The sequence below is a fragment of the Neophocaena asiaeorientalis genome, unplaced genomic scaffold (assembly GCF_003031525.2).
Source record: "Neophocaena asiaeorientalis asiaeorientalis breed wild unplaced genomic scaffold, Neophocaena_asiaeorientalis_V1.1 scaffold86, whole genome shotgun sequence".
NCBI lineage: Eukaryota > Metazoa > Chordata > Mammalia > Artiodactyla > Phocoenidae > Neophocaena > Neophocaena asiaeorientalis.
In genome coordinates this window covers 12,929,967-12,957,036 of record NW_020175039.1, presented here as the reverse complement: position 1 = coordinate 12,957,036, position 27,070 = coordinate 12,929,967, and the positions used below count along the sequence as shown (strand labels likewise).

At 38.3% G+C, this 27,070-nt stretch overlaps 1 protein-coding gene across 1 annotated transcript in view; it reads right to left on the bottom strand.

The window, feature by feature from the left end:
- Window positions 1-1,615: 1,615 nt before the first annotated feature.
- Window positions 1,616-27,070, bottom strand: part of LANCL1 (LanC like glutathione S-transferase 1) — a 43,148-nt gene continuing 17,693 nt past the window's right edge. Inside the window, exons 4-10 of the mRNA XM_024763285.1 lie at window positions 19,673-19,880; window positions 10,783-10,918; window positions 10,088-10,234; window positions 7,615-7,797; window positions 5,534-5,710; window positions 4,375-4,447; window positions 1,616-3,764 (exon numbers count right to left, since the gene is read on the bottom strand). Of these exons, the coding sequence (XP_024619053.1) occupies window positions 3,688-3,764; window positions 4,375-4,447; window positions 5,534-5,710; window positions 7,615-7,797; window positions 10,088-10,234; window positions 10,783-10,918; window positions 19,673-19,880 (1,001 nt within the window). The 3' untranslated portion in view covers window positions 1,616-3,687. The remainder of the gene's footprint in view (window positions 3,765-4,374; window positions 4,448-5,533; window positions 5,711-7,614; window positions 7,798-10,087; window positions 10,235-10,782; window positions 10,919-19,672; window positions 19,881-27,070) is intronic.

Here is a 27,070-nt window from a genome sequence, read left to right as displayed (position 1 = left end):
TCTAAAGATGTGATGCCATCATATATACCTTTACTCAAAGGAGCAAAATAAAAATAACTGTGCATTTATCCTTAGTACTGTGAGTCATTCAAACCATAGACAAGGGGAATGAAAGGCATTTTCATCATATGTACCAGGGGACAAAATGTAATATGGGGATGGAAACAAGTATTTTATAATTTGGCAAATTTTGGTGTGCTAAGTGACACTAAGTAGCTGTGTCATGAAAAGAAGTAGTACAGCCATGCCAGGTGATTCAGCAGAACTCCTTTCCAACATCTGCACATACACTTTATAATTATGCCCCATTTAATCTCCCCCTCTAGTCAAAGTTCCTTACAGAACTGGTCAGCAGGGAAATCGATTTCTAGAATGAGACCTTTAGTTACTAACCTCAGAGTGGATTCTCATATGTATGAGCTGGTTGATATACTGCTTTGCTTGAAGCCTAGTAGATGCTTCCTAATTCTATAATGATCAGATTTTTAAATATTTTCCTCTAATAAATTTTTACCTTCATGAAGTACTTCAAATCTTGTTTGACCCAACAAAGAAGAAAAAGTCAGGGACAAACCCTAGGGAATGAGCGCATAAAGAAAAAGCCATTGAAGAAATATATTTCTTAAGTTTAAACCAAAGCAAACAAGAAGCACATGACAATATATGGTCCTAATAAAATTTTATTGAGAACCAGTTAAGTCAAATCCTTTACGGAACACAGAAATACATACAATTCCAGCCCTTTCCAATAAATGGCAATATAACATTGGCGTAGGATCCCTGAATATCCTACTTTGTTTTGTACCTGTAGGAGAGAAACAGTTCTTCTACAGCTTAACAATACAGAAGTGGGGTGCTCTGACCTATTTAGGGGGAGCAGCGGTGAAGTCAAAATTGAGTATGGATAACAGAGGATTATAGGTGAGTTCAAATAGCCAAAGGAGTAGATGGATTAATGTTTACTCTTCACGTTTTGTATTTCAAACTCAGTCAAGAGAAGGCAGGGCATTATAAGATTAGACACCAATTAACCTGAGGACTTATGAGCAAAGTATACCTCTCAAGTTATGTGGGGAAGTTGTAATAAGAGAGAAAACGGCCGCTTTTACCTAAAACTCTACCTACCATGAAGGCTTTTGATGCCAAATAATTGGAAGTGACATCAAAGATGAAAGAGGGTCAAACGACTCTAAGGATTAAAGACTGACTTCTTGATGGGACCAATAGGATTGATGTAAATAACTGATCGTGACGTTCATAGAAACACACGACAGGATAAATGAATACTGCTTGACAAGGTTTTAAGGTTTCACTACCTAGTCTTTACATGGAGATAAAAGATATTTCTGAGTTTTCTGGGAAGCAGTTTTGCACAGTTTTTCATCTTGTTCTGTTTTCTAACAAAAAGAAAAATATCTGAGGGAAAAATGATGTAACAGAAATAGAACTGAAATGATGCCTCTTCCTTTCAAAACTAAGAAACTAGTGTAAAAATTTCAGTTTCTACCATGGTGTTAGGGTATTAGTTTGAGTTTTATAGCCTTTGCCCGAGTTTAAAATCCTGTCAAACGTTCTGAGCTCTTAAACATAAATAAAACAAACAATGGCACAAATATAAAATCCTGCCAGTTTAATAACTTACAAAGCTAAAGAAAACAATGAAAACTGAATTGTGTTTGCATTGATAAATTTGTTAAGGGATGGCAGTAGCTAAACAGCAATCCAAATAGGAATAAGAATCTTATTCAAAATGTTCTTCTCCCTGCCTTGATGTCTTCCTGGGGTTAAATTAATTAAGATGTCTGCTGAAGCACTGTGATCAGTCTCCTCTGGTTAAGAGAAAGTGTTTTGTTCTTTTTCCCTTGGTTAGTAACTATAGTAGCTAAAAGTGCAGGTACAGTATAGTAAGACATTTAAACCAAACGGGGTCTATTCTTTCAAGCTGGACACCCATCCAAAGGCAGATTAGCTTTCCTGTGGATGCTGACACTGTTCATGTAAAATGTTCACGAGAAAGGCACAGCTTGCACACAGCTTGCCAGCAACACTTCAAAATCCGAGAGGCACAAGGTTGTCCCTGACTAGCATGAGTCACAGAGGAATAAGCTAATCCTGGGAACTGAGCAGTGGGCTGTGTTTTAGATCCTACTGTCAGTAGCCTTTAAAGGGTCAGGCAATTGCCAATAATATTAGCTATTTTGGTGCTAAATGGAAAATAATAGGGGATTGCTATCCACAGGAACCAACATATACTCAGTGGGGATTTGGTGCAAAGTTCCAATAAAAATAGCATGTTTTTGTGACCGAGAAAGCTGTGAAATAGGCACATTAAAAATTCTTAGAGCCTGTTTTCTTAAAAGCTGCAAAATGTTTCAAAATCAGTCAAAATACATAGAAAAGACAAAACAAGCCTGGGAAAGTCAGCAATGGAAGGAGGAGGAATGGGAGCTGATGAGTCAAAACACTTGTACAGAATTTGAAGCACCAGGGATTCCTCACCTACCTTATCAGTACCCATCCTGAGGGCTCAGAAATGGATGAGTGTTAAAGCCTAGGCTATGCAAAGGGACAAAAGCCATTTGTTCTAAGAATAATCACTGGATAATACCTTCTCAGGAACCAGCATTTCTATGGAAAGCTTAGCGATTTTGCCATATAGCAGCCCTCCCTCCCTTTTTAAACAAGTAGAATGCTCTACTATTTAGTGAAAAGATCAACATCTAGATAGATAGGAAGGAAAATATCTTATGGCTTGTACCAAGCAGCCAACGCTTTATAAAGCATAGTCATTGCAAAGTAAGTAAAACACAAATCAAAATTTAGAAGGTCAGTCAGAAAGGGTGGACTCAAATCCTAGGTCATAATATATTTACACACAGAAATCTCATTTCCGGATCTTACACTAATCCCAAAGAAGAAACAAATATACATAAGTAGTTCCAAAACATACTAGCTTATTTGGAGAAAACAAACTTTTTGTTAGCTTATCTTGAAATAACTTTCAAATCAGAATTTTCATATAATGACCATCACATTTCAGAAGTTTTCGATAAAGATGTTGGATTATAGAGCCTGGATGCTCTACTAACAAAAAGAGGCAAATTTGAAAGTATGTTTATCTCTAGTTTAAATAAGCACTGTGAATTTGAAAAAGGGTGTTTAGGTCCCTAGCCCAGTTGGCAACTCTTGCAATTTTTGCCCTGGAAGCATATAGTTATATTTTTGTCCCCTTTCATAATCAACCACTTAGAGAAAAGCAAAGTCATAAAACTGTCATAAAAAAAAATTCTAAAGAGAAGAGGTGGAGGTCAATATCCAGCGATAAGCATGTATTTATCTACATTTAGTTTTTTTTAAACATTTTTAGAACTGTAACAGATGGTTATATTCATAAGCTTTAGTAAGAATACGACTGCCTCCAAGTTCTGAAATATATGCATATATGCCCTCAAAATACTGTACATATATCACCTGTCCTCCCTTTAGGATAAACTGAAGTTAATTTAGATTTCCCTGGATATTTTAAAATAAAAGTAAATAATAAAAAAGGAACTGAATTAAAGATATATTCTGAAAAAAAAATCAACTAAATCAAGTACACAGTTTGACTCTATTGTTACTTTAGCCCAGGTATGATATACATACAGAAAGGCTCATGCAGTGAGTTGCACTGGGGGGACTTTCCTCTTACAGTTCAAATGCAGGAAACCTGGCTTTCGTGGGCACTAGGAGGTCAGCCAAGAAATAAATTGTTCCAGCCATTCCTGAAGGAGAAGAAAGAGGCACAAGTTATTACACTAAATGATGATGTATTATAGACTGGCTTCACTTTGTAGCATAAACAACATTATGATATTAACTTAAATGATTTAAACGAAGTGGGCACCTGTTTATATATGTTGCAGCTCGTTAGACAAGATCACGAGTGAGAGGCTCAGCCCCTTTACCCAGGTGGAAGACAGGAGGGAAAGCGGAGCCAGACAAGTTCAAGGCATGGCCCTGCCATTTACCATATGTGAGCTCCTTCACCGTGGCCCCATTTACCTGTCTGAGCCTCAGGAACCTCATCTGTGACATGAGGATAATAATGTATATTTTTGCTGCGATGATTTATGATAACATCTGCAAAATGCCCAGCATGTGCCTGGCTCCATAAACAGTAGTCACCATAATAACTACTACTATTGGGTCCATCGTGGTCTGTGTGCTAACTGATTTTTAATACTGAGTTATTGTATTAGGAAATAAAGAAGCAGTTTAAGAAATAACCATGAAATTAATTTGTTGACAAAACTCAAATTAAGATACATTAATTACTAAGCAGAGAAGCAGATGCTGATATTATAAGGCAAATAAGTAATGTGTGAAAAATACCTTCGAAGAGGGAGAAGGGGGTGTCTGGTGTTCTGCATCCATGTTCTCCATAATCTAAGCACCATTCAGCGAACTGAAAATGAGACCAAGTTAAATTACTGAAGTGATTTCTTCTACAGACCCCTAAAAGTTGACAGAGATTGTCTCTAACATTTACTCTGAAAAGTCAAAAACTATCTTCAAGGCAGAGAAAGGGGCTGATGCAGAGAAAAGAGAGTACGAATGAAGCATGGGAGGAATTTAATGAGCTGTCTGAGCCATCTCCAAGGTTATCAGAGAAGAAAGAAAGGAACAAAACCACCTTACATCTCCCAGCACTCTTCCAACCCCACCACAAATGCAGCTGAGTAGATTTATGTCGTTTAAAAAAAAAAAAAAAAAACAACTAATTCAACTGAATAGCTTTTTAAATTTTTATTTTTTGATTAAAACTTTTTTTCTTCCACAGCAAAACATTTAATGACACATGGGTAGTCCAAAGTTCTAAATAACCAACTAAGGCAGTCCTGTTTATAGAACTGCCCCACCAATGCCCTCTTCTCTCATTTTCTTTTCTTTTCCTTTTTTAAAAAATTTTTATTGGAGTATGGTTGCTTTACAATGTCGTGTTAGCCTCCACTGCACAACAAAATGAATCAGCCATACACATACAGATATCCCCTCCCTTTTGGACTTCCCTCCCATTTAGGTTACCACAGTGCATTAGGAAGAGTTCCCTGTGCTATACAGCATGTTCCCATCAGTTGTCTATTTTATACATAGTATCAATAATGTGTATGTGTCAATCCCAGTCTCCCAATTCCTCCCACCCCACCCCTTCCCCCCTTGGTACCCATACATTTGTTCTCTACGTCTGTGTCTCTATTTCTGCCTTGCAAATACGATCGTCTGTACCATTTTTCTAGATTCCACATATATGCGTTATTATATGATATTTGCTTTTCTCTTTCTGACTTACTTCACTCTGTATGACACTCTCTAGGTCCATCCACATCTCTACAAATGACCAACTGAATAGCTTTTGAAGGTTTTTCTTAAACTGTGTTTGTTCTATAGACTTATGGTTTAAAAAAATGAATGAATTAAATCAGATTAACTAGAGACACTTCTACAGCCTCCTGTGCAAAGGTGCGTTCTGTTCAGCGGTTCTGACTCCTACCTTACAGGCCCTGTACAGGTACTTCGCGTCCTGCGTGAGGTTGTACAGCGACAGGAAGGCGTAGGCATTCCCTGCAGCGCCGTGGCACAGCCCGTACCCCTTCTTCAGCAAGCCATACTGCCAGATCACATCAGCACACTGATAGGCATCATTGAGATACCGTTCCTTTTTGAACACCTGCAGAGTCAAGGGACATAGTTTTATTACAAGGGATAGAAAAGAAACCTCCACTGACCTTCCTTCCTGATAGGAGAGAAAGGGAGACAGGGTAAGGGAGGAGACAGGGAGGTGCCTCGGCAAGAAAGGTAGGAATACAGAGACAGAGAGATGTGTTTTATCGGTGGGGACAAATTACAAGAATTCACTAGTTTTTTTTTTTTGTTTTTAAATACATAACTGGGCATGACCTTGTCTGCATGGTGTAAGTTTTATACGTATGTATGTTTGCGTATGCGGTTGTTATTGGTGAAGTAGCTTTATTTACTTGCAACTTACTGTTATCGTTAGTCAATTTCCAAAGAATAAACACTGTCTTTTCTGTAACAATGATACCCTTCACTACTAGAAAGTTTCTTTATACACTGGAGAAGAAACTGTTTATCAAATTGATTACAAAAACTGATTTGATTATAAAACACTATACTTTTCAGAAAAATAGATACATCTTAACAATCTGTTGTGGCCTCCTATATCTTGATCAAAGGTTTAAAAATATTATTATTATTATTATTATTTTTGGCCACACTGCATGGCTTGTGGCATCTTAGTTCTCTGACCAGGGATGGAACCTGTGCCCCCTAGAGTGGAAGGATGGAGTCCCAACCACTGGACCGCTTGGGAATTCCTGACATTTTTAATATCTCATTTCAGTAGAGAAGTAGAATAAGACAGTTTAAAAATTTGTGCATTATATTTAACTTCCTGAAGGCAAAATCTGATATACTAAACGCTTACTTAGACCATGAGATGCCAGTCCCTATTTAGAGTCTATAGATTTGTAATTTGTAGAATGGGCACCAATGAACATAGATATCTTGGTTTACTTCCATTTTTTTCCCCTCAAAGAAAAACCTTTTCTTCTTCGATTATGGCTCTGTCATAGCATGCTTTTTAGAAGTGATATTTGAATTTTTAAAATTATGGTAAAATACAGATATAAAAGTTACCATCTTAATCATTTAAAGTGGACCATTCAGTGGTATTAATTACATTCCCAGTGTTGTATAACCATCACCATTATCTATTTCCAAATTTTTTTCAACATTCCAAACAGAAACTTCGTACCCATTAAGCAATAATTCTCACCCTCCCAGCCCCTAGTAACTTTTATTCTACTCTCTATGAATTTGCCTGTTCTAGATACCTCATGTTAACCATCACATCATATAAGTGGAATCCTACAGTATTTGTCCTTTTGGATATGGCTTACTTCGCTTGGCATAATGTTTACAAGGTTCATGCATGTTGTAGTATGGATCAGAAGTTAATTCTTTTTTATGGCTAAATAATATTCCATTGTACGCATACACCATATTTTGTCCATCCATTCATCTGTTGATAGACACTTGGATTGTTTCTACTTTTTGGCTACTGTGAGTAATGCTGCTATGGAACACTGCTGTACAAGTATCTGTTTGAAACCTTGTTTCTACTTCTTTTGGGTATATATACCTAGGAGTGGAATTGCTGGATCATATGTTAATTGTGTTTCATTTTTTGAGGGACTGCCAAACTGCTTTCTACAGTAGCTTTACCATTTTACATCCCACCAGCAATGCCCAAGGAGATTCCTTCTATTTTTAATTGAGCTCCTGGGATATTTATCTTGGCTCTGCCACTGATGCTAATCTTGGCTCCTCTACCTGTCCGTGAAGCAGTCCCCTGTTCTATGAAATAATGTGTGCTGTGGTACAGATGGATACTGTGAAAATGAATTATAATGCATACAGCAAAGTGATTTTAGGTCCAACAAATGCTTTGTCTATATATTGTTCAAGAATTATACAGAAAACTAATTTAAATTATAGAATTTTATATTATGTTTTCCAATTTATTTCTAAAAACGAGAAAATTCACGGTACCTTATAGGCCTGAATGAGCATGTAGATTACCCCAGGAGAACCGTGGCACCAGTGGACTAGCAGATCCCGAGTATCGTCCACACAAGGAGGGTAATTGCCGGAAGGGAATTTCAGCTGGCAGACATAGTCTACACTGGGCTTGACCAAACTATGTAACTTCCCATGGCTCACTTGAAGACTGGGCTAAAAACAAGAAAGGGAATTATCAGTTCTGTGTAAACAAACAGACCTTCCTAAGGCTCAGGGATGAGTTTTGAATAAGAAGGAAAACATGACCAAAATGAACTGAAAGTCATTAAGAGGTTCTGGATTCCATCCAATTTTTTTACCTATTGGTCCAAACTAAAATTAGGCTATCAGTTAATACTTGGAGCCTTATGTATGTATTTTTTTTCGATATTTATTGTTATCTATATACATATGAATAATTTTCCAAAGCCAATGCTTAAGAATGTGAGTGTATGAGAAGTTTTCTAAGGTTCTGATACCTTAAATACACTTTAAAGACCACAAAGAGATGCATTAGACAAACCAGGCACAACTTGCATTTAGAGAAGTGATAGGTGATATTTCCAATAGGAGAGGATGCTAACAAGTTGGGAGACCTGGGATCTAGATCCCGAATTGGTGTGACTCTAGATTAAGCCTTTCTGCAAAAAATTTGGGACTGATACTTATGAAGGATTATTTTGATACAACAATGTATGGATTTATAGGACTCGTTGCCATATGGCATATGAGCCTTCATTTTTGATACAATTTTTAGTTTCTCCTTTTGGTCCTGGTCTTAATTCAATGCACCTCACACTTCTTTAAACAACAAATTCAGTCTTGTCTTTGCCAGGCAGGGGGCGAGTACCTGGGATGAGAGGGAGGCAGTGCTGTGAAGCACAGGCAGAGGCGGCAGGGAACGAGGAGATACCGACCATAAGGTGCTCACAGATACCGAACACGCAACAAAGTTCTTTAGGGCACATTTAGATTTCACTTTACCCAAAGAATATTGTTCAAGCTCAGTTTAAAATGCTAGAGTTGAGTGACTGGATTCTCCTCAAACTTGCAGAAGTTATCCAAAATGGCCTAAAAATAATGTTTTATGTTGATACATAGGCACCTACCAGAATGTACTTTTAGGATTAAAAATTAAATCATTTCAAATAGATAATTATGTGCAAATGGAAAATTCAATACTTGGGTTTCCAGGTTTCTTACTACAACCAACACATGGAGGCAGAGGGTAAGACACCTGATGATCTGCTTCAAAGAAAGGTCATGAGGCCATCCAGTCATTAACATGTATGATTCTAATTCACCTTGAAACTTCAAGGTTTTTCTTCTTTCCCGAAAACTTTCAAGAATCTATATTTACTTCTGGAAATAGAGAGCCAACGAGGGAGTGTGCCAGAAAAGTAAAGGAATTTAAGTCTGAATTGTCAAAAGCCCTAATTATAAAACTCTGAATTGAGAAGTGCAGAATAAACACAGGAGCTGGTCTCCTACCGCCACTAACATTCAAAGAGTGACTCTGCATTGAAAAGCAATAATAACCCTGTTTTTCAGCTTTGTTGTCCTTGTTTAGTTATAGGGAGAGGATAGGTCTGATGTTGATTTTGCATTATTATAGCCAGCTACTCAACCAGCTATTGGTATTTATATCCAACCACTCTGGTAGAACATATCAATGAAACACTTTTCTTTATGCCACATTGTACTTTGGGCAGTTGAGGGGGGCACCTTTACCATCATTAAAAATTCAATATTCTTTTACCATGAATTCTTATTCTTACACAAAGTGCCGATTTCTCCTTAAGGAGAGTTAAACAAGCCCCTGGAAATGATGCTCTCATGAGAAGCCCTCTTCTGACCTCCCTTTCCAGGTTATGCTTGATGCAGTAAACTCTATTTGCCCTTAGTCTATTTGGCTTTGGCTGATGTCCCCCAATAGTTTTAGATCCGAAGAACCGTTGAGCATGGCATATTCAGCTATTTTTCAGGTAAGTTACACAAAATCCACCGAAAAGGCTCCTTAGTTTTGCTCTCTAACTGAGCTTTAGGCAGCATATTCTCCTTTGTTTTCTACTGATTTTGTTCTTACTCCTGAAATTTGTTTCAATGGGTTGTGCCTTATAGTGTGGAATAATACTAATTCAAGGCATCTGCTGAAAGAGAAGAGCAGAGCAGAAGGCACTTCATCTAGAAGAACAGGTCGAAACACTTTAGTCTGCACAAGCGGCATGAGGTGGGCAAGTGTGCTCACCTACAAATCAATCATCTCAAAGCACACTGGCTTTTATGTTTACACACTTTAAATGTACTTTCACAAGCACTGTCCCTGTTTACCTAGGCCAGGTGATTACCAGGAGAGTGATACAGTGGTTGGCAGAATGAAAAAGTAGAGCTGGAGCACCTGTCTTCTCACCCTAGGTAGTACAGTCAGGAATCACATTCTAGCTCCATCATCATCCCCTCTTACCTGCATCAGGTAGTAATAAATTCCTGCCAGGCCATGAGCGGCCCCCACGTAGTATTCTTGGTACCATTCATACAACAGTGGAGTCTTTCCTGTGAAGTTTCTCTTTCTAGCTAGGTCTTCTCCAGAGGTTAAGACTGTTTCACAAATCTGCAGGGAGAAATTGACCAAAATAAGGAAAGAATTAGAATGGCGCCAAGGAACTTTTTGCTAAGAGGTACTGGAGAACATGGCAAATTCGACACCACCTGATGGCCATGGACGGGCACAGTTTGCTTCTGTACTCAGAGAAGCACATGGGATTATTCTGCCTAAAAGAGGGAGAGTCTAGAAGATTTTGAACTCTTTCTACTACAGCTCACAAGAATTCACCTGTCAAAGGAAAGCAAAGCTCCTTCAGATACGAGAGGAACACCTGCACCTTGGAGGTGAAATCTGCCCCGTATTTTCCTCTGAATGGCCTCTAAACTCTCAAATGGAGCAGCTGGACTTCTTAGTCCAAGTCACTCTCTATACAGTTTCCAACAGCACTCCAAGTGAAGCTGCTGCTTCTCTGATCATGCCTGACCTTCAGAGGTTAAGATACACCTTACCTTCCAGCTACCTGGGATGTGCCAACCAGGGAAACAAAACCAATAGTTTAGGCAGATAGTAGGTGGGATCCTAAAAAGACTCCAAAAAGCACAAAAACGCGGTACCTGCTGAATATGGCTTTGAGGAATCTTTTCCACTCCAAAGTTCTTATTCACAAAGAGAAGAGCACAGATGTAGCCCATTCGTCCATAGAGCATTTCATTTGGAGCATGGGGATCAATCTTATTTAGGTGAATTAGCCTGGGAATAAAAATACATGCTTAAGATAATGTAAAAGGGACCAGGCAGAGATATATACTTAAAAATGATATGTTTTAAAACAACACACACAAATATATATATAGTTATATATATACACATATATGGAATTATATTATTTTAAATATATAATAATAAAATATATAAAATATTTAAATATACTTACATATTATAACCTATATATTGTTATACTTTAAATACTAAGAGGGCTGGGCCAGACCACAAAGGGTAATAATCAGGGTTCAAAGATGAACCATCAACTACATTTCTTTTCTTCAGCCCACAATGGAACTGACCAATAAGAAGTCCAAAGAATGAAGGAATACATGAGTGTGGCTGGGACCACCTGCAGCCTCCCTAGCCCCTCATGGTGGCATGCTCTGAGACCAGCAGTTGGGGTCAGAGAAGCCAAGACCTACTGGCTATTATAACATTCAGTCTGAGGAAAGGACTAAGGCAACACTCAAAGGGCCTATTTCCATAAAATGAAATGCCTGCTGCACCCCAGTTATCTCCTTGCTTGATTTATTTCTTAAAATGTCATCTGGCCTAGCTGAAGTGTTTGTATAGCAGCCTGAGTTACCACAAACGGTAGCACATACCGACAGCACAAAGGGATCAGTCGGTCTCCCAGCTATTACTCCTTCTCTTTGGAAATAACCATGATTACCAGTATCTTGTATATTCCTAGAACTATTGTATGCACATATACGAATACATATACTTATTTATAAACATTTCCCCAAGTGTTTTGTGGCTTTGTTATTTAACAATACATCTCGACAACCATTCCTTAGCATTACATACAGAGTGATCTCATTCTTTATCACGGTTGTACAGTATTCCACTGAATGAATGTATTATAATTTATTAGCTCCCTATTGATAGACTCAGTTAAACTTCTCAAAAAAAAAAAAGTTGTTTTCGGTTCTGGTTCCAGGTCAGGTGGAGTAACTAAGCATATGCCAACCTGCCTCTCCCAGTCAGTATATGTAGCTCCAAAACCTAGAGAGAATGTGTGAAGCTGCTACTGAGAACCCTGAAAACTAACCAGTAGCTGGCAGAATGGGGATGACCAGAATCCGAAGTACTGCCAAATCAGTGGTGAGTTTACCACATTTTCCCCTCTGGTATTTCCCTGGCCTGAACTCAGTGCCACCTGAAACCTGGAAGTGGGCATGAAAGTGCTGACAGAGACAGTCCCGGAAAGAGCCCTTTAGGTTTTTTTTTTTTTGCGGTACGCAGAGAGGCCTCTCACTGCTGTGGCCTCTCCTGTTGTGGAGCACAGGCTCCGGGCGCGCAGGCTCAGTGGCCATGACTCACGGGCCCAGCCACTCCGTGGCATGTGGGATCTTCCCAGACCGGGGCACAAACCCGTGTCCCCTGCATCGGCAGGCGGACTCTCAACCACTGCGCCACCAGGGAAGCCCCAGCCCTTTAGTTTTATCTCAAGAAAGACCAGGAAGGGGAACTCTTAATATCAGAGAGAGTGGGTAAAACACCTCATTCTTCTTTATTTGCATTTTTCTGTTCTTTCACTCCCTAGGCCACAGGCAATCTCATGGTGGCAGCAGAAGCCAAGGCAACAGGAGCCAAAACTCTGAGGGAGGGACCTGTCCTCATTGACTGGAGGGGCTGTGGTCCCAGGGGTGAGGGGGTGAGGGAAGGCCCATTGCCTCACTTCTCCTTCTAGCCTCCCCATCACTTGACTCCCAAGATGCAGGCACATTCGTGGGAAGTGTGTGCCTGAGTAGGATAACCAAAGCCTCAGATTTCTATCCAGAGAACCAACAAGGGAAGTACCAGGGAACCAGAAAGTAGGTGGAGCTCACAGAGGGATAAGAGCTCAGGGACGCGACTGTACTTGCAGTCTGAACTCTGAGAATGAACCTTTTTTTTTTTTTTGGTCGGGGGGGGGCAGGAAATATGATAGGTAGGGAAAATGTCCTTGCTATTCTACATTTTTCATCACATACATTTTTCATGAAATTTTGAAAGCACATCCCAGTTATCCTTCAATTATTCTATAAATTCAATATGAGACCATTTAAATTATTAAAACAATTTAATTTTTTGTGAAACTGGACAAAATGATATTGGTATACTATGAAAGTATGGGGGGGTAGAGTCAGGGAATTTCTGGAAAAGAGTAGTAATGAGAGGACATTAGCCTTACCAAAAAAATGACCTTGTCACCGGGTAGTTTATGACACTAAACATGCTATTTAATCTCTATACTTTAAATTTCTCATCTATAAAATGAATGGTCCCTTCTGATTTAAAAATGTATTTTTAAAGTAGTTACGTATAAACGATGCCTGTGTATGTATATTATTTAACTTTATATACTAAGAATGGTTAATAAGCATTTGAAGTATCAAAAATCATATCCCTGGAGTGATTGGTTATATCTGAAGTATTCTAGTAAGGAATCAACATTCAGAGAGACTTGGCACTTCAAATAACTTTATCAAAATTTACACCAGAGGATTTGATAGTAAGTGTAGTAAGGAATGTTAGAAAATGGATTTCATTGGTGGAATGAGTGGTGAAGATGGGTGGGACATCTGGGAGATGGTACGGGCTCTAGCACCGTTTGATGAGTAAGATCTAAGAAGGGTCAAAGGATGATGTGGCTTTCTCTGAGCCACAAGAACAGGGCAGAGGACCAATCGTGTGTGTGTGTGTGTGTGTGTGTGTGTGTGTGTGTGTGTGTGTGTCTTCTTCCTAATAAATGTTTGTACATTTGGTAGAGTTTGGTTAACTGCTTGTGCCTTCATTTACTCAGTGGTAAGGTGATAGCTGAGAGGGTATACAGCCCCTACCTCTAATCTCTGGAGGCAACCAATATCTACAAACAAGAAAACAAAAACCTAACAATTGCTACCACCAGGTTATATACATCAGTAGGTAGAGTCCTAACTCTGAAAGGAAGGTACTTGTGAAAGAGAAAACAATCCTCCTCTCCCAACCCCTCCCTCCCCACTTCCACAAGCCTGTGGTGGGAGGGGAACACTTAGGCTTAAAAATGAAGAAGACATGTTTAAATAAGCAGAATGAGATGATTTTAGTGAGTAAAAAGGGCTTACAGTTATGAAACAATGACTGAGAAAAAGTTATGAAAGCATCCTTAAGGGAACTTACTCCCCAACAGGAAAGAGGGGTTTGAAAAAGCTTGGCTGGCTGCAGTTACTGACAAAGTTAAATTTGTCCATATTATATCTCAGCAAATGGAGGCATCTCAATCAAATTGGTTAAATATGCAAATGTTGGCTCATGCATTTTTCTCTATTACAAACACAGGCATTTAACTTACAGTGGAACAGTGGTTATGTTAGGAATAGGGACACAGTGGTCAGAGGTTGCTTTCAATTTGTAATACCTTGATTGACTTTTTCCCTCCCCAGTGCCAACAGAGTTATGGTGGTTATGGACCATTTTTTTCTACTTCAATACTACACACACACACACACACACACACACACACACACACACAAACAATACCCCTAATATTTTTAAATAACTTAATAACATTTATTAAGAAAAATTCTATTTTTTTCTCACACCAGAACTGGCAGCTCGGTAATGTTGAGAACTTAATAAAATCTGTTACTAGATACAAACTTAACTGTTGTAGTAAACAAAATGAACATCTCAGAGTTTTCATAAGAATTTATTATCGAGTTTTAATATAAATGTATCAAACTGTATAGAATTTAGAGATAGAAAAGCACTCTTGATTTTTGTAAAGGGTATTGAAAGAACTATTCAAAGAGGGAAATGACTATCAATTTTTTAAACAAACACTGCTCTATGGGAGTTACTAAAAACAATTATTGCATATTGCATTAACTCCAATGATGTTCTCACCTAAATAAAATGTGTTTGAACCACTGAATTAGAAAACACCATTCCTTTATTTGCCAGTGCTATGACCTGCATTACCACTAGGTGGCGATATATAATTAGCATACCAATTATTTTGCAACCAAACACATTTGCATCCGGGAAGTTGATAGCAGGTACCTTTCAAATACTCGAAAATAAAGTATTGTTCAGTGCATCTCATTATAATAATACTTAAGAAGGAAGTATTCCATTTTTTCTGGATTTAAATTCATTAAAACTCATTAGTTGCATGTATCTAACCCAGTGTTCATAGTGCACTATTTACAATAGCCAAGACATGGAAGCAACCAAGCAACCTAAGAGTCCAGTGACAGATGAATGGATAAAGAAGATGTGGTATATATACACAATGGAATACTACTCAGCCATAAAAAAGAATGAAATAATGCCATTTGCAGCAACATGGCTGGACCTAGAGATTATTATTATAAATGAAGTAAGTCAGACAGAGAAGGACAAATATCATATGATATCACTTATATATGGAATTTAAAAAAATGATAAAATGAACTTATTTACAAAACAGAAACAGTCTCACAGACAGAGAAAACAAACTTATGGTTACCAAAGGGGAAAGGGTGGGGGGAGGGATTAATTAGGAGTTTGGGATTAAAATATACACCCTACTACATATAAAATAGATAATCAACAAGGACCTACTAGGTAGCACAGGGAACTGTACTCAATATCTTATAATAACCTATAACAGAAAAGAGTCTAAAAAAGAATATATATATATATTATATATATATAACTGAATCACTTTATTGTACACCTGAAACACAATATTGTAAATCAACCGTATTTCAATAAACGTTAAAAACAAAGTCAGAAAGAGAAAGACAAAGGAAAAAAACTGTTGGTACGTTCCCTAAAAAAATAAAAAATAAAACTTATTAGTTGGATCTGACAATTACTAAAAGCAGGACTTTAAATCCATGTTTTACATGCTATATTCTTAAGATAAAATGAAGAAATGACAGCATTTATCAATCAAATGGTTATTTTATGTTTTCAGAAACTCTCAAACCCGTATCATTGCAGCTCCATTTATTTGTTTTGCTATGTTGATATTAATAGCAACTGATCTTTAGAAGAGGCAAGTCACTGAAGGAAGAAAAAAGACATATAAAAACAGGATAATTCTGTTCCACTCCTAGCAATATTTCCCCAGGGTGTTACTGGGAGAGTTTTTGCCTTTTGTCATCAAAAGTTTGTAACTTTTTAAAAAGAAGTCCTTTTCTTACTCATCACACTACAAAAGAGACAGGTTATAACATTTTCTGACCAGAAAGCCAAAGTGCTTCATCACTCTAAGTGCTGGCCCAAAAGCACGCTATATGCTATAGTCACTTAACTGGGCACAAAACAGGCAATGCTCTTTATTTGTGTAGTGACACCAGCTATCTCTATATAGAAGGAAGGGAGAAAACAGACAGTATAAATCAAGCAGTAGGAAGAACTAGTGCTATTTATTATCTTCCCCAACACTTGCTTCAGACAACTGCAGGACAATTTGAACATGATCGCACACACATGCATACACACTCCTTTTGGGGAGTCACAGACCCCTCCAAGAAAAGTGTAATAAATGTTCTCTCCATGTTGAATGCAGTTTGGGGGTTTTCTATATACCTCTGGAAGCCCTAAGATTCTCAAAATTCCAAAGCGAAGAACCCCTACCCTAGGGAAACTGATTTCTTTGGATTTCAGTTTGTCTAAGGATTAGACTTTCATTAATCCCAAAGGTCCTTTTGGTTTCTAAAACTCAAGATTATGATTCTGAAAGACCACTGTATTAAGCAAATACAGGAATGGTAAGATGAAATACTATGCTGGCAGTAGAGCACAACACAGACACCACACGGAGAATATGAGTGTCTGTGATATAAAAGGGCTGTGTGATGTGAGGAAAAAGGTGAGGTAGAAAGTAAAACAAGTAAGTAGGTTTATTAAATAATTGATGACATCAAGTAATGTTGGATTTCCTGAAGCTGAACTGAAAAGACTTAGAAATTTTTCCCTTAAAAGGGAGGAGATGTGAAAGTAATTTACAAATAATTCTTTTTTTCTTTCTGGTCTGCCATGAACTCTAGAAATCTAAAAAATTAAATCTGCATCCACAAACAGGCTATTTCCTATCATATATCTACATTTTATATTTTTAACCTTAGCAAGTCTGTAAATAAAATACTGTTGAAATGTAATAAAAAAAGATATAAATAAGAAAAACACCTTCAATAGCAAGGTATCAAAAAAAAAGAAATTTTAGTTTACTCTCTTAAGAGTGTTTTATAATAAATCAGTATTAATATATGGTATTATTCCCCAAAGAGTGTTAGAACCACAGGCCTGAAGATGTCCTGAGGAAAAAGGGCTGCCTACATGACAAGCGTGGCAAATTCTGTTCCCTAGAGTCCCCTGGGTTTCCCCCAAGTATAAAAGCTACTGAACACTCTGAGCAGTCAGTGAAGGCACATATGTAACTTTGTTTAATTAGTGTTTCCCCACTGTGTCTGAATACACAACTCTTGTTTTCATTTAATACCTATTAACATTCTTCACATACCAAACTATTATTATTTGGCTGTACATATTTTGAGAGAGGCTGGCATTATAATAATAGACTATAAAGGCCACTACAATTTATTTTTATGAAAGTTAAGAGTGATTCATTGAATGAGACTTGCTTGTGAACCTCTAAAGCAGAGGGATCCTCAACAAATAAAATCAGAAATGATAATGCTATTCTAACAGTAATTTATAAGAATGAATAGTGGGAATCAAAAACCATGGTCAACTCAGAGATGATCACTAATTAAAATGTTGCCAGACCCACTTAAAAAATGGGCTAAACTTTAACAGACACTTCACCAAAGAAGATATACAAATGGCAAATAAGTATATGAAAAGATGCCCCGAGACATATGTCATCAGAGAAATGCAAATTAAGCTGACAATGAGATACGAGTACACATCTATTAAAATGGCCAAAATCTGGAACACTGACAACACCAAATGCTGACAAAGATGTGGAGCAACAGGAACTCTCATTCACTGTTGCTGGGAATGCAAAATAGCACAGCCACTTTTGAAGACAGTTTGTAAGTTTCTCCTAAAACTAAACATAGTCTTACCATACAATCCAGCAATCATGCTCCTTGGTATTTACCAGAAAGAGCTGGAAACTTATGTCCACACAAAAACCTGCAAATGGATGTTTTTAACAGCTTTGTTTATAATTGCCAAAACTTGGAATAAACTAAGGTGTCCTTCAGTAGGTGAATGAATACATAAACTGTGGTACATCCAGACAATGGAATATTGTTCAGCTCTAAAAAAAAAAAAATGAGCTATCAAGCCATGAAAAGCCATGGAGAAATCTAAATGCATATTACTAAGTGAAAGAAGCCAATCTGAAAAGGCTACATACTATACGATTCCAACTCTGTGACATTCTGGAAAAGGCAAAACTGTGGAGACAGTAAAAAGACCAATAGTTGCTAGGGGTTAGGAAGAAGAGAGAAGGGATTAATAGGCAGAGCGCAGAAGATTTTTAGGGCAGTGAAACTACTCTGTATGATACTATAATGTTGGATACATGTCATTACACATTTATCCAAACCCATGAAATGTACAATGCCAAGAGTGAACTACAGACTTTGGGTGATTATGATGTGTCAATGCAGGTTTATCGATTGCAGCAAGTGTACTCTGGTGGAGGATGTTGATAACAGGGGAGGCTATGCATGTGTGGGTCAGGGGGTGTATGGGAAATCTCTGTACCTTCCTCTCAATTTTGCTGTGAATTGAAAACTGCTCTAAAAAGTCAAGTCTATTAAACAACAAAACAAAGAAATCTCTGCTGTAATTGCAACTATCTGCATGTTAGCATACTTATGGGGAGCCTAACAGCACGGCATGAAGAGTTGCATGGCAGCCAGATTTCTTAGTAGAATTCTGAAAGAGCGTTCAGTAAATTCTACTAAAGCAAAAACTGTAGTTTATTTGTACAAAAGTTTCATAATTCTTCATGATTCACAAAATTCTAGTGGGTTGCCCTGATTTACATTAAAAATGAAAATCTGGATTTGCATGTCATTTGCCTGTAAGCAAAGCAGTTTTGATTCTGTGTTCCCTTCGGAGGCCTCTCTTAGCCCACTGCAGCACGTGCACCATGTTTCTTCAAATTATTGATCCTGGAGAGCACCTTGGATTAGTAATCACATGATTAGGCTTTTGATCTCATTTATGCTAAGGAACTGATGTTTGATCTGGAACATTTCAGTGTCATTATATCTTTTTAAAAAAATTTTTTAAATTTAATTTATTTATTTTTTGGCTGCGTTGGGTATTCCTTGCTGCACGTGGGTTTTCTCTAGTTGTGGCGAGTGGGGACTACTCTTGGTTGCGGTGTGCGGGCTTCTTCTGTTGCGGAGCCACAGGCTCTAGGGCGTGCGGGCTTCAGTAGTTGTGGCTTGTGGGCTCTAGAGTGCAGGCTCAGTAGTTGTGGCACATGGGCTTAGTTGCTCCTCAGCATGTGGGATCTTCCCGGACCAGGGCTCAAACCCGTGTCCCCGGCCTTGGCAGGCGAATTCTTAACCACTGCGCCACCAGGGAAGCCCAGTGTCATTATACCTTGCAATAAAACAAGGATTATAATGGTTGTTCGTTAACTACAACTCAGGAATAATGTGATTGATCAAATGACAGCAGTAAGATTTACTGCTGAGAGAAAAGTAAATTCAATAAAGTGTTCTTTTGCTAACACACACAGAATTAAGGCATAATGTTTAGATAACAATTCTCAGAAAGAAACATGATTACCGGGTGATGCAGTCTTCTGCCCGCTTCTCATTGTTCATCTTGTGATGCACCACAGCAGCCACTGCCAGGGGACCCCCATCCCCACAAAGGAAGGTGATGGAATGCTTGGTCAAACAGTTCAGACTCTGCTTTACATAGTCATGTGCCTTCTGTAGGTAGGCAGGGTCCCCAAACACATCATAGAGGTGTAAGTAAAGCACAGCAATACCTGAAAAGCAAAAAGAAAATCATGTACAGATGAGGAGAGAGCAGTTGACTGTATTATTTTGGTGTACTGTCTACTCAGCAGTGTTGATTTTTGATAAGCTATAACAAATACGTAAATTATCTGGAAGTTCAGACGACCTTAGTCTAGACTCAGCTTTATTACTAAGCAGCTCTAAGAACAGTAGGCAGACACTTCCTTGTTCTCAGTTTCCTCATCATTACAACTCTAAATTAAAATAGGAACTCTAAGAACTCTAAACCCAAGTTTAATATTAATCCCTATTGCACTCTTGGCTGTTGTGCTGATGTATTCTTTTCGATGGTTAAAATAATAGGTAATCAACCTTTGGTAAATAATAACCTATTTATTTTACAAATAATAATTTATGTAATTAATAATAAACAAGAAATGTTTGTTCTTATGAGCTAAAGAAATTCAAAGACTAGGGAATGAAAAACTAGATTTTTATTTATATAGAAGATCATTTTTTGCATGAGAAGACAAGTAGAGTAACCAAATCCTCTATCCCAGTATTGTTCCAGGCAGGGGATTATAAGAAAACTATTAAGTTATTTGAGATCTAAGAAAATATATTCAGTTTCCCAGTTTTTCTTTTCACTGTCAAGGACCCAGCCACTTGAGGAACTATACTAACTAGAAAAGCTGCCAATGCCTTTTGCTTTGGGCTTTACTTGATTTGCTTCTTATCCTACTCTTGAAGCCTGCTATGTGTAATTGAGGCCTTGTCTGCATGTCCTCATACCAAATGCCTGCCACAGTAGATAGAGCCTTTCTTCTGAAGCTGACTAGTCTCAGGGCAGACTCAAGGATGTGGGGTAGGGAGCCTGCCTTCCTGCAGCATTTCCAGAAACTCATTTCTCCCCTTAAAGTACAGTTTCCATCTCATTTACCAGTTTTAGAAGACACTGAACCTCTGTCTAAATCTAAATTCACAGAGCCAATCTCTTTATGGATTTCAATGCAGTAAAAATGCAGTTTGCAAAATTACTTTTCACTGTACTGAGGACCATTTTAAATTTAGATAGTTTTCTTATCTTGCATGGGTAATTTCCAAAGCTTTGTGCTATAGACAATTCAATTTCACATGTATATTAAGGCCAAATTTTCATTTTCTGCCAAAGTTAATAACCTTGTCTGTTCTTTCAAAGTGACTTGGTGTTAGTATTTCTACAAGCTGCTGATCAGATGTACCAATACTTAAGCTTTGTAGACATAAGTGTACAAAACCTGTACGTGGGTAAGAAAAAAAATTCTGCTTTTCACAAATGATCAATGTCAAGAGATTCTTCTAGAATTAGGTCCTTAATAGGCTTCATCTCCATCCATACCAGGCATCTGCAGGCAGTCCGTTTAAATTGTTACCCTTTCATTTTGCCCTCCTGTTCCCATCACTGCCTGTACTCCCCTAATTAAGTTATGTAGGCACCGAGGCCAGATAATGACATGACTGAGATCTGAGAAAATAAAAAGTGATTAAATACAAGCCCAATGATGGTTTTCCTTTTCAGACCTTTGTCTCTTATTATCAACAATTCCTCTTGGCCTAAACATTTAACAAACAAAACCCATTAAGGTGTGCAATTTTAAGGTCTGATGAATTTCTCAAGAAAAGCAGGTAATCATTTCTCAAGTCTCACAATATTTCATTTAGATGAAATTTTTTTTTTCTTTTTGATCAGCAGAGAATTAGCTTTCCATCACCTCAGGTTCTATTTCTCTCTGTCTTTTCATTCTGGGCCTCTGTGTCTGCATATTTTGATGAAGGAATCTTCTGTAGGTTGTAGTTTACAGTGCCTACCTTCTTCCCTGCTACAAGACACTAAAGGATGAAAAGGGTTTCAAGTGAGGAGTGCCTCCTGGACAACCTATTACAAATCAGTCTAGGTCAGGAAAATAAGACAAAATGCCTAAGTCAAAGACATTTAATGCCTCATCAATGTTTTATACCCCAGGTGGCCTAATTTAGTAATAGAAAAAATGGGGGAATTGCCTGTGACCAAATATCTTGAACTTGATTATTATGATCTTCTAACCTTCGACAATATTCACGCATATAACAACACCTTTGCATAAATACTGAAGGCTGAGCGATAACTGGCAAGGTGGGAAATAAAAACACAACTTCAAGGGCTCTGCAGGGTAAACTCATCCAGTCCTTATGTGTACTCACAACCGTGGCCTCAGTCCATGCTTTTAAAAACTCTTTTCAAAATGTAATTTTTCTCAAAATAAATTTGTTCTTCATGGAAGAAGTCAAACAGTACTATAAGGCTTAATATGCACTTGCAGTCTCCTGCCCCAGTCTATTCCTGTCTCCCAGAAGCAACCACTTTCAATCATTTTATCTATTTCCTCTAATATCTGCCTCCATATTTCTAATAATATGCTATGTACTTTCTCTTGATTTTTCTTTATCAGTTATTTTTGATTCACATCCCACTCTGGAAGATAAGGATTTAGCTCTTATAATAGACACTGCTAAGTGGTCCCCCCAAATCTATCTCCCTCTTCTCTAAACAATACTGCCCTGGATTTTAGCTAGGCACATGGCGGCCCAGAACAGTCTCCTTTGCAGATGGGTATGGCCATGTGCATGGGTAAGTTCTGACCAGTAAGACACAGTGGGAATAATGGGGGTAAATTCAGAAAATGTTCTTGAAGGGAGGGGACCTGCCATTTCTTCCTTCCTGGCTGGAATGCAGATGTGATGGTGTAGCTGGGGCAGCCATTTTAGACCATGACGTGGCAGCTCTGTGATGAGGATGGTAAAGCATCAAGATCAAAGAAGCTTAGAACCCGAAGGACTGTGAAGCTGCCACACACTGACTGCCTTACACAAGACAGAAATTCTGTTGTGTTAAAGCCACTGTTATTTTAGGTGCACTCCCCTTATGCTAGTAAGCCTACTCCTGAAGAATACAGCTCTCTTCAAAGCTGGGGAGGTAGGCTGAAGATAGACCACATAGGGTCTTATAAACCAGCTCAGGATTATGGGTTTTATTTGAAAAGCACCATTCAAGAGCATAATTAAATTTGTGTTTTTAAAAGTTCACCGTAATTGGACTGTAGGGTTTGAAAAGAGTATCTGGCACAGTGGATGCAGGAGGAGCAATTTCAGGAGCACAAGCGAGAGACAAGAGTAGCTGCAGCAGAGATGACGTGAGACTGAACTGGAAAGATACTTGTCTTGGAAGGTAAAAGTCAACAGAACCTGGTGGGGAACGACTGAGAGGGAGATACCAAGATGACTCCCAGATGCCTAACTTCAACAGCTAGACGGGCAATGGTGTCATCTCTGAGATGGCAAACGCCTCTAGGGGAGGGCCAGGTTTGGGAGGGAAGACTACAGTTGTATCCATTCGTAAACTCATCTCCAAATACGATTCCAGTCCCTGAAGGACATTTGATATAATGAGAAAGAATGTTTCTTACTGGCTTCTAGGATAACCACCATCAAAACTGGTCATGAGGCTCAATACAGGATGATGAACGGAGTTTAAACTTTTTAATGCTTTTTTTCTTTAATCACAGAATATGTTACTTAATCAAGAATATTCTTGGGCTTAAATTTGAGCAGCAGATAAAATGTCCTTCTATACTGTTTGCTAAGCAAAAGGTAGACTAATCAAGATTTGCTTCCTTCTTCTACCCCTTTCACCTCTTTTTCTAGACCAGAAAAGATTGAAATGAGATTTAAAATTGATTGAATTTAATTGTAAAAATATACTCCAAATTGTTTTAGACTTCAGAATTATTTTGTTAAAAAAATGGAAGACCACCCTACCTTTTATGAATCTGGATGAAGTTTGACATTTTCATTGATATAAAATTTAAGTTAAATATTCTTCTATTTTTTAGCTGGTCCACTCCATGATAATGACTGTCACAAAGCCATGAAAACTCATGCTTTTGGTCTTAATTTTACTATCTTGTTAGATTTGCTCATATATATGACTTAAACATTCTATTTAAAAAAGGAAATAATCCACCTGAAGAGAGATATGCTGAGAAATCAGAAAAGCAAAATCGAATCCATTATTTTCCCATTAATTCTCAAGTCATTAAAGGTGACTTTACAATAAATATTTGGGATAATATCCTAATTCTGTTAAGTAATGAGTACTTTCGTTCAGGAACAAGAGATTATTCCTACTCTGGATGATGTCTTACTTTATTTCCCAGAGGGTATAGGAAAGTTGTTATAGGGATATCATCTCTATTTTACATGCAAAACCAGACAAATTTAAGTAATATCAGTAAAGTACCATTTAGAATTAAGCATGTGAAGTCAGTAATTGTTTTAGAAATGGTATGTTAATTCCGTAGTTATTCACAGCCTTGGAAGCTGACTTGGTGGAGAAGGAACAGACAAGTGGGCAGAGTATCTGCTCTATCCCAGGGGAAAAAAAACACCATCAGGAAGTAGTTATGGGTGGGGTGTGGACTGAAAGGGGAGCGTCATTTGTGGGAAGCCCGAAATGGAGCAACTGCAGAGAGTACTCCCAGCACGTGGAATTATCTGAGCAAATCCACGTGGACAAGAAGACTAGAGGATGACCTGGTTAGGCTGGACTCCTTGGGGGTTCAAATTATTAAAAACTAGACATAGAAATTTAGATCTGATGTTAATTAACTGTCAGTTTATGTAGAGGAGGAGTATTCAAAAACAGCATCTTTCAAAGATAAATTTGGCTACATGTGTTAGTCCAGGTCCTCTAGGATGGGACTGAATATATAGGACTTTATTAGAGACATATATAACATGAAGAGTACTGCAGGGCACCATACCAGCAATTGCATGCTTTGGCTTGGAAGTGACCTCTTCTGGTCCAGGGGTTCCACCCGGAGCCCCTGGACCAGAAGAGGTGCCCTCATCTAACTACAATGAAGTTGAGGTCTTGTCCTCCCGGGACCCTCCAGAAGGAGAGGGACAACCTGATATGGACGAGCACTAGAAGTGTCTAACACGGGGCCTGGCAGGGAGGTGGCAGAAAGAGGGAGCCAAACCTTGGACAGGTCAGGTTTGAGATGTTCATTAGACATCCAAGTGAAGATGTAAAGTAGGCAGCTGGATATATGAGTCTGAGTTCGGGGAAGAGAGGCTGGACAAATGTCCTCCAAAAAATAAGAAAAGAACCTACTTATCTCCTGTGATCTCAGAGGCTAGTAGAAACCCAGATATCTATTACTTTGACCTTATAACTCCTGGAGCCTGTTTGGTTGCTCAGAACTGCAGTGTCCAATGTGACAGATTCTAACCATAAGTATCTATAGAAACTTAAGTTAGTTAAAGGTAAACAGATTTAAAATTCAGTTTCTCAGTCATACTGGCCACATTTCAAATGCCTGATAGCCACATGTGGCTAGTGGCTGCTGTATGGACAGCAAAGAAACTATCCATCACAGCAGAATGGTCTAAGGACAGCACTGTTTTGAACACCAGGGACAGATGTCATTCTTTACAAGAAGTTCAGGATGTCCGGCACTGCCTCACAGCTCATCCTATGAATCTGTTGGTTTTGAAATGTTGAAAACTAATTTACTTGAAAGACAAAAACAAATAAAACTTTGCTGTAACAGGAATATGTCCTGGCTTTCAGTATGGAAGCTCTGAACCATATTTTTTCTATTCTGTTTCCTTCTGTAGCTACAATTCTGGGAAGGGAGGGTAAATTGTTTAGGGACACTTCTAAATCTGCAGTTTCCTTACTCAGCTACTTATCCCCAGTAGTACTATAAATATAGCCAGCTGTTGAGAAGTAATTAATACTAAGCCTTTGGATTTCTGAGGGATCATTAGTCCTATTCATCTTGACCAATCAAGACCTCGATGCATCTCAAATGTCTATGGAGATGATACAAATCTCCACAGATGTATGAAGCTCTCAAAGCACTTCTCTGTAATTCTGCATTTTAGAGATTATTCCTTAACATTATTCACTTATTTTACCACCAGCCTACACCGATGTAAAAACCTTTGGTACTTCAGATCTACAAGTTATTTCCTTGTAGGTTAGGTGCTTTTGAAGACTCTCTTCATGTACTCTGGTGGGAAAAATCATGTTCAGATTACGGGTACTGCTGGAGCCACTAGAGATGTTCAGCTAATGCCCAAGAATGGGTCTTAACAGTTTTGAGTGATACGGAGACAAGAACTTCCTAAAGGCGGGGGCATGGGTTGTTCCAACCTAAGTTTCAAATAAACTGTTCCCTAGTTGAAACTTTAAAGGCTCATCAATTAATTTTTTTTCCTTTCAGATTAATGGAAATATAAAAAATGAAAGTTTTCTCTGATTAACCCCATACAGCATGATCACCTGCTTTTTAAGCAGGTTGGTACTTTCTAATGTGCTGTTCTGTAACTGTCTAAATTTTGTTTGTGTTTTGAGTGTGTGTGTTGAGTGTGTTTCCATTTCTTCAACTAAATGACAGGGTCTTCAGGGCAGGATTCCCATTCCTAGTCACTGTAGTTACTCTCCACAAAGCCTGGATGTAAACACTACACCGACTAGTGCATCCAGTCAGTCTTCAGATTAAAGCTGGGCACAGTGCTGGCTTTCCAAATACTCCAGTACTTTTAATACAGGTAACGTGGGGAGGAAACTAGTTGTGACTCCACACCCTTAATTTAATAATATTGGCCCAAAGAAGTGGAAATGTAAATTAAGAAAGGCAAATGAGCACTCTGAAGATGTGTCTTCTTTTCTCTGTTATCTATTTCCAGAGCTAAATAGGAAAAGAGATGAAAATTTAAAAAAAGGAGATATATACCTTCCTCCTTTCTTCCCTCAGTGCCCAACAGTGTACTGCTTTGTAACTGTCAAATTAGGAAGAGCTCCTCGTCTTTTATTCAGACTACCATAATAGGTGATAACTCCTTCAGCATAGTAGTCATTAAGAAGCACGGGTTCAGGAATCACTGCCTGGGATTGAAGCCTAGCTCTGCCACTTCCCAGCTGTGAGATCGTGCCCCACTTACTAAACCTTTCTGTGCCTGAGCATCTTTATTTATAAAATGAAAATAGCAGTAGCTACTCCACAGTTACTGTAAATCATTCTGATCAGTACAATAGTCCCTAGCACATAGTAACTACTCAATAAATGTCCAAACCCCATTAGACTGTGAATCTCCATGAGTGTTGAATGAGTCACTTTGTCTCATCACTGAT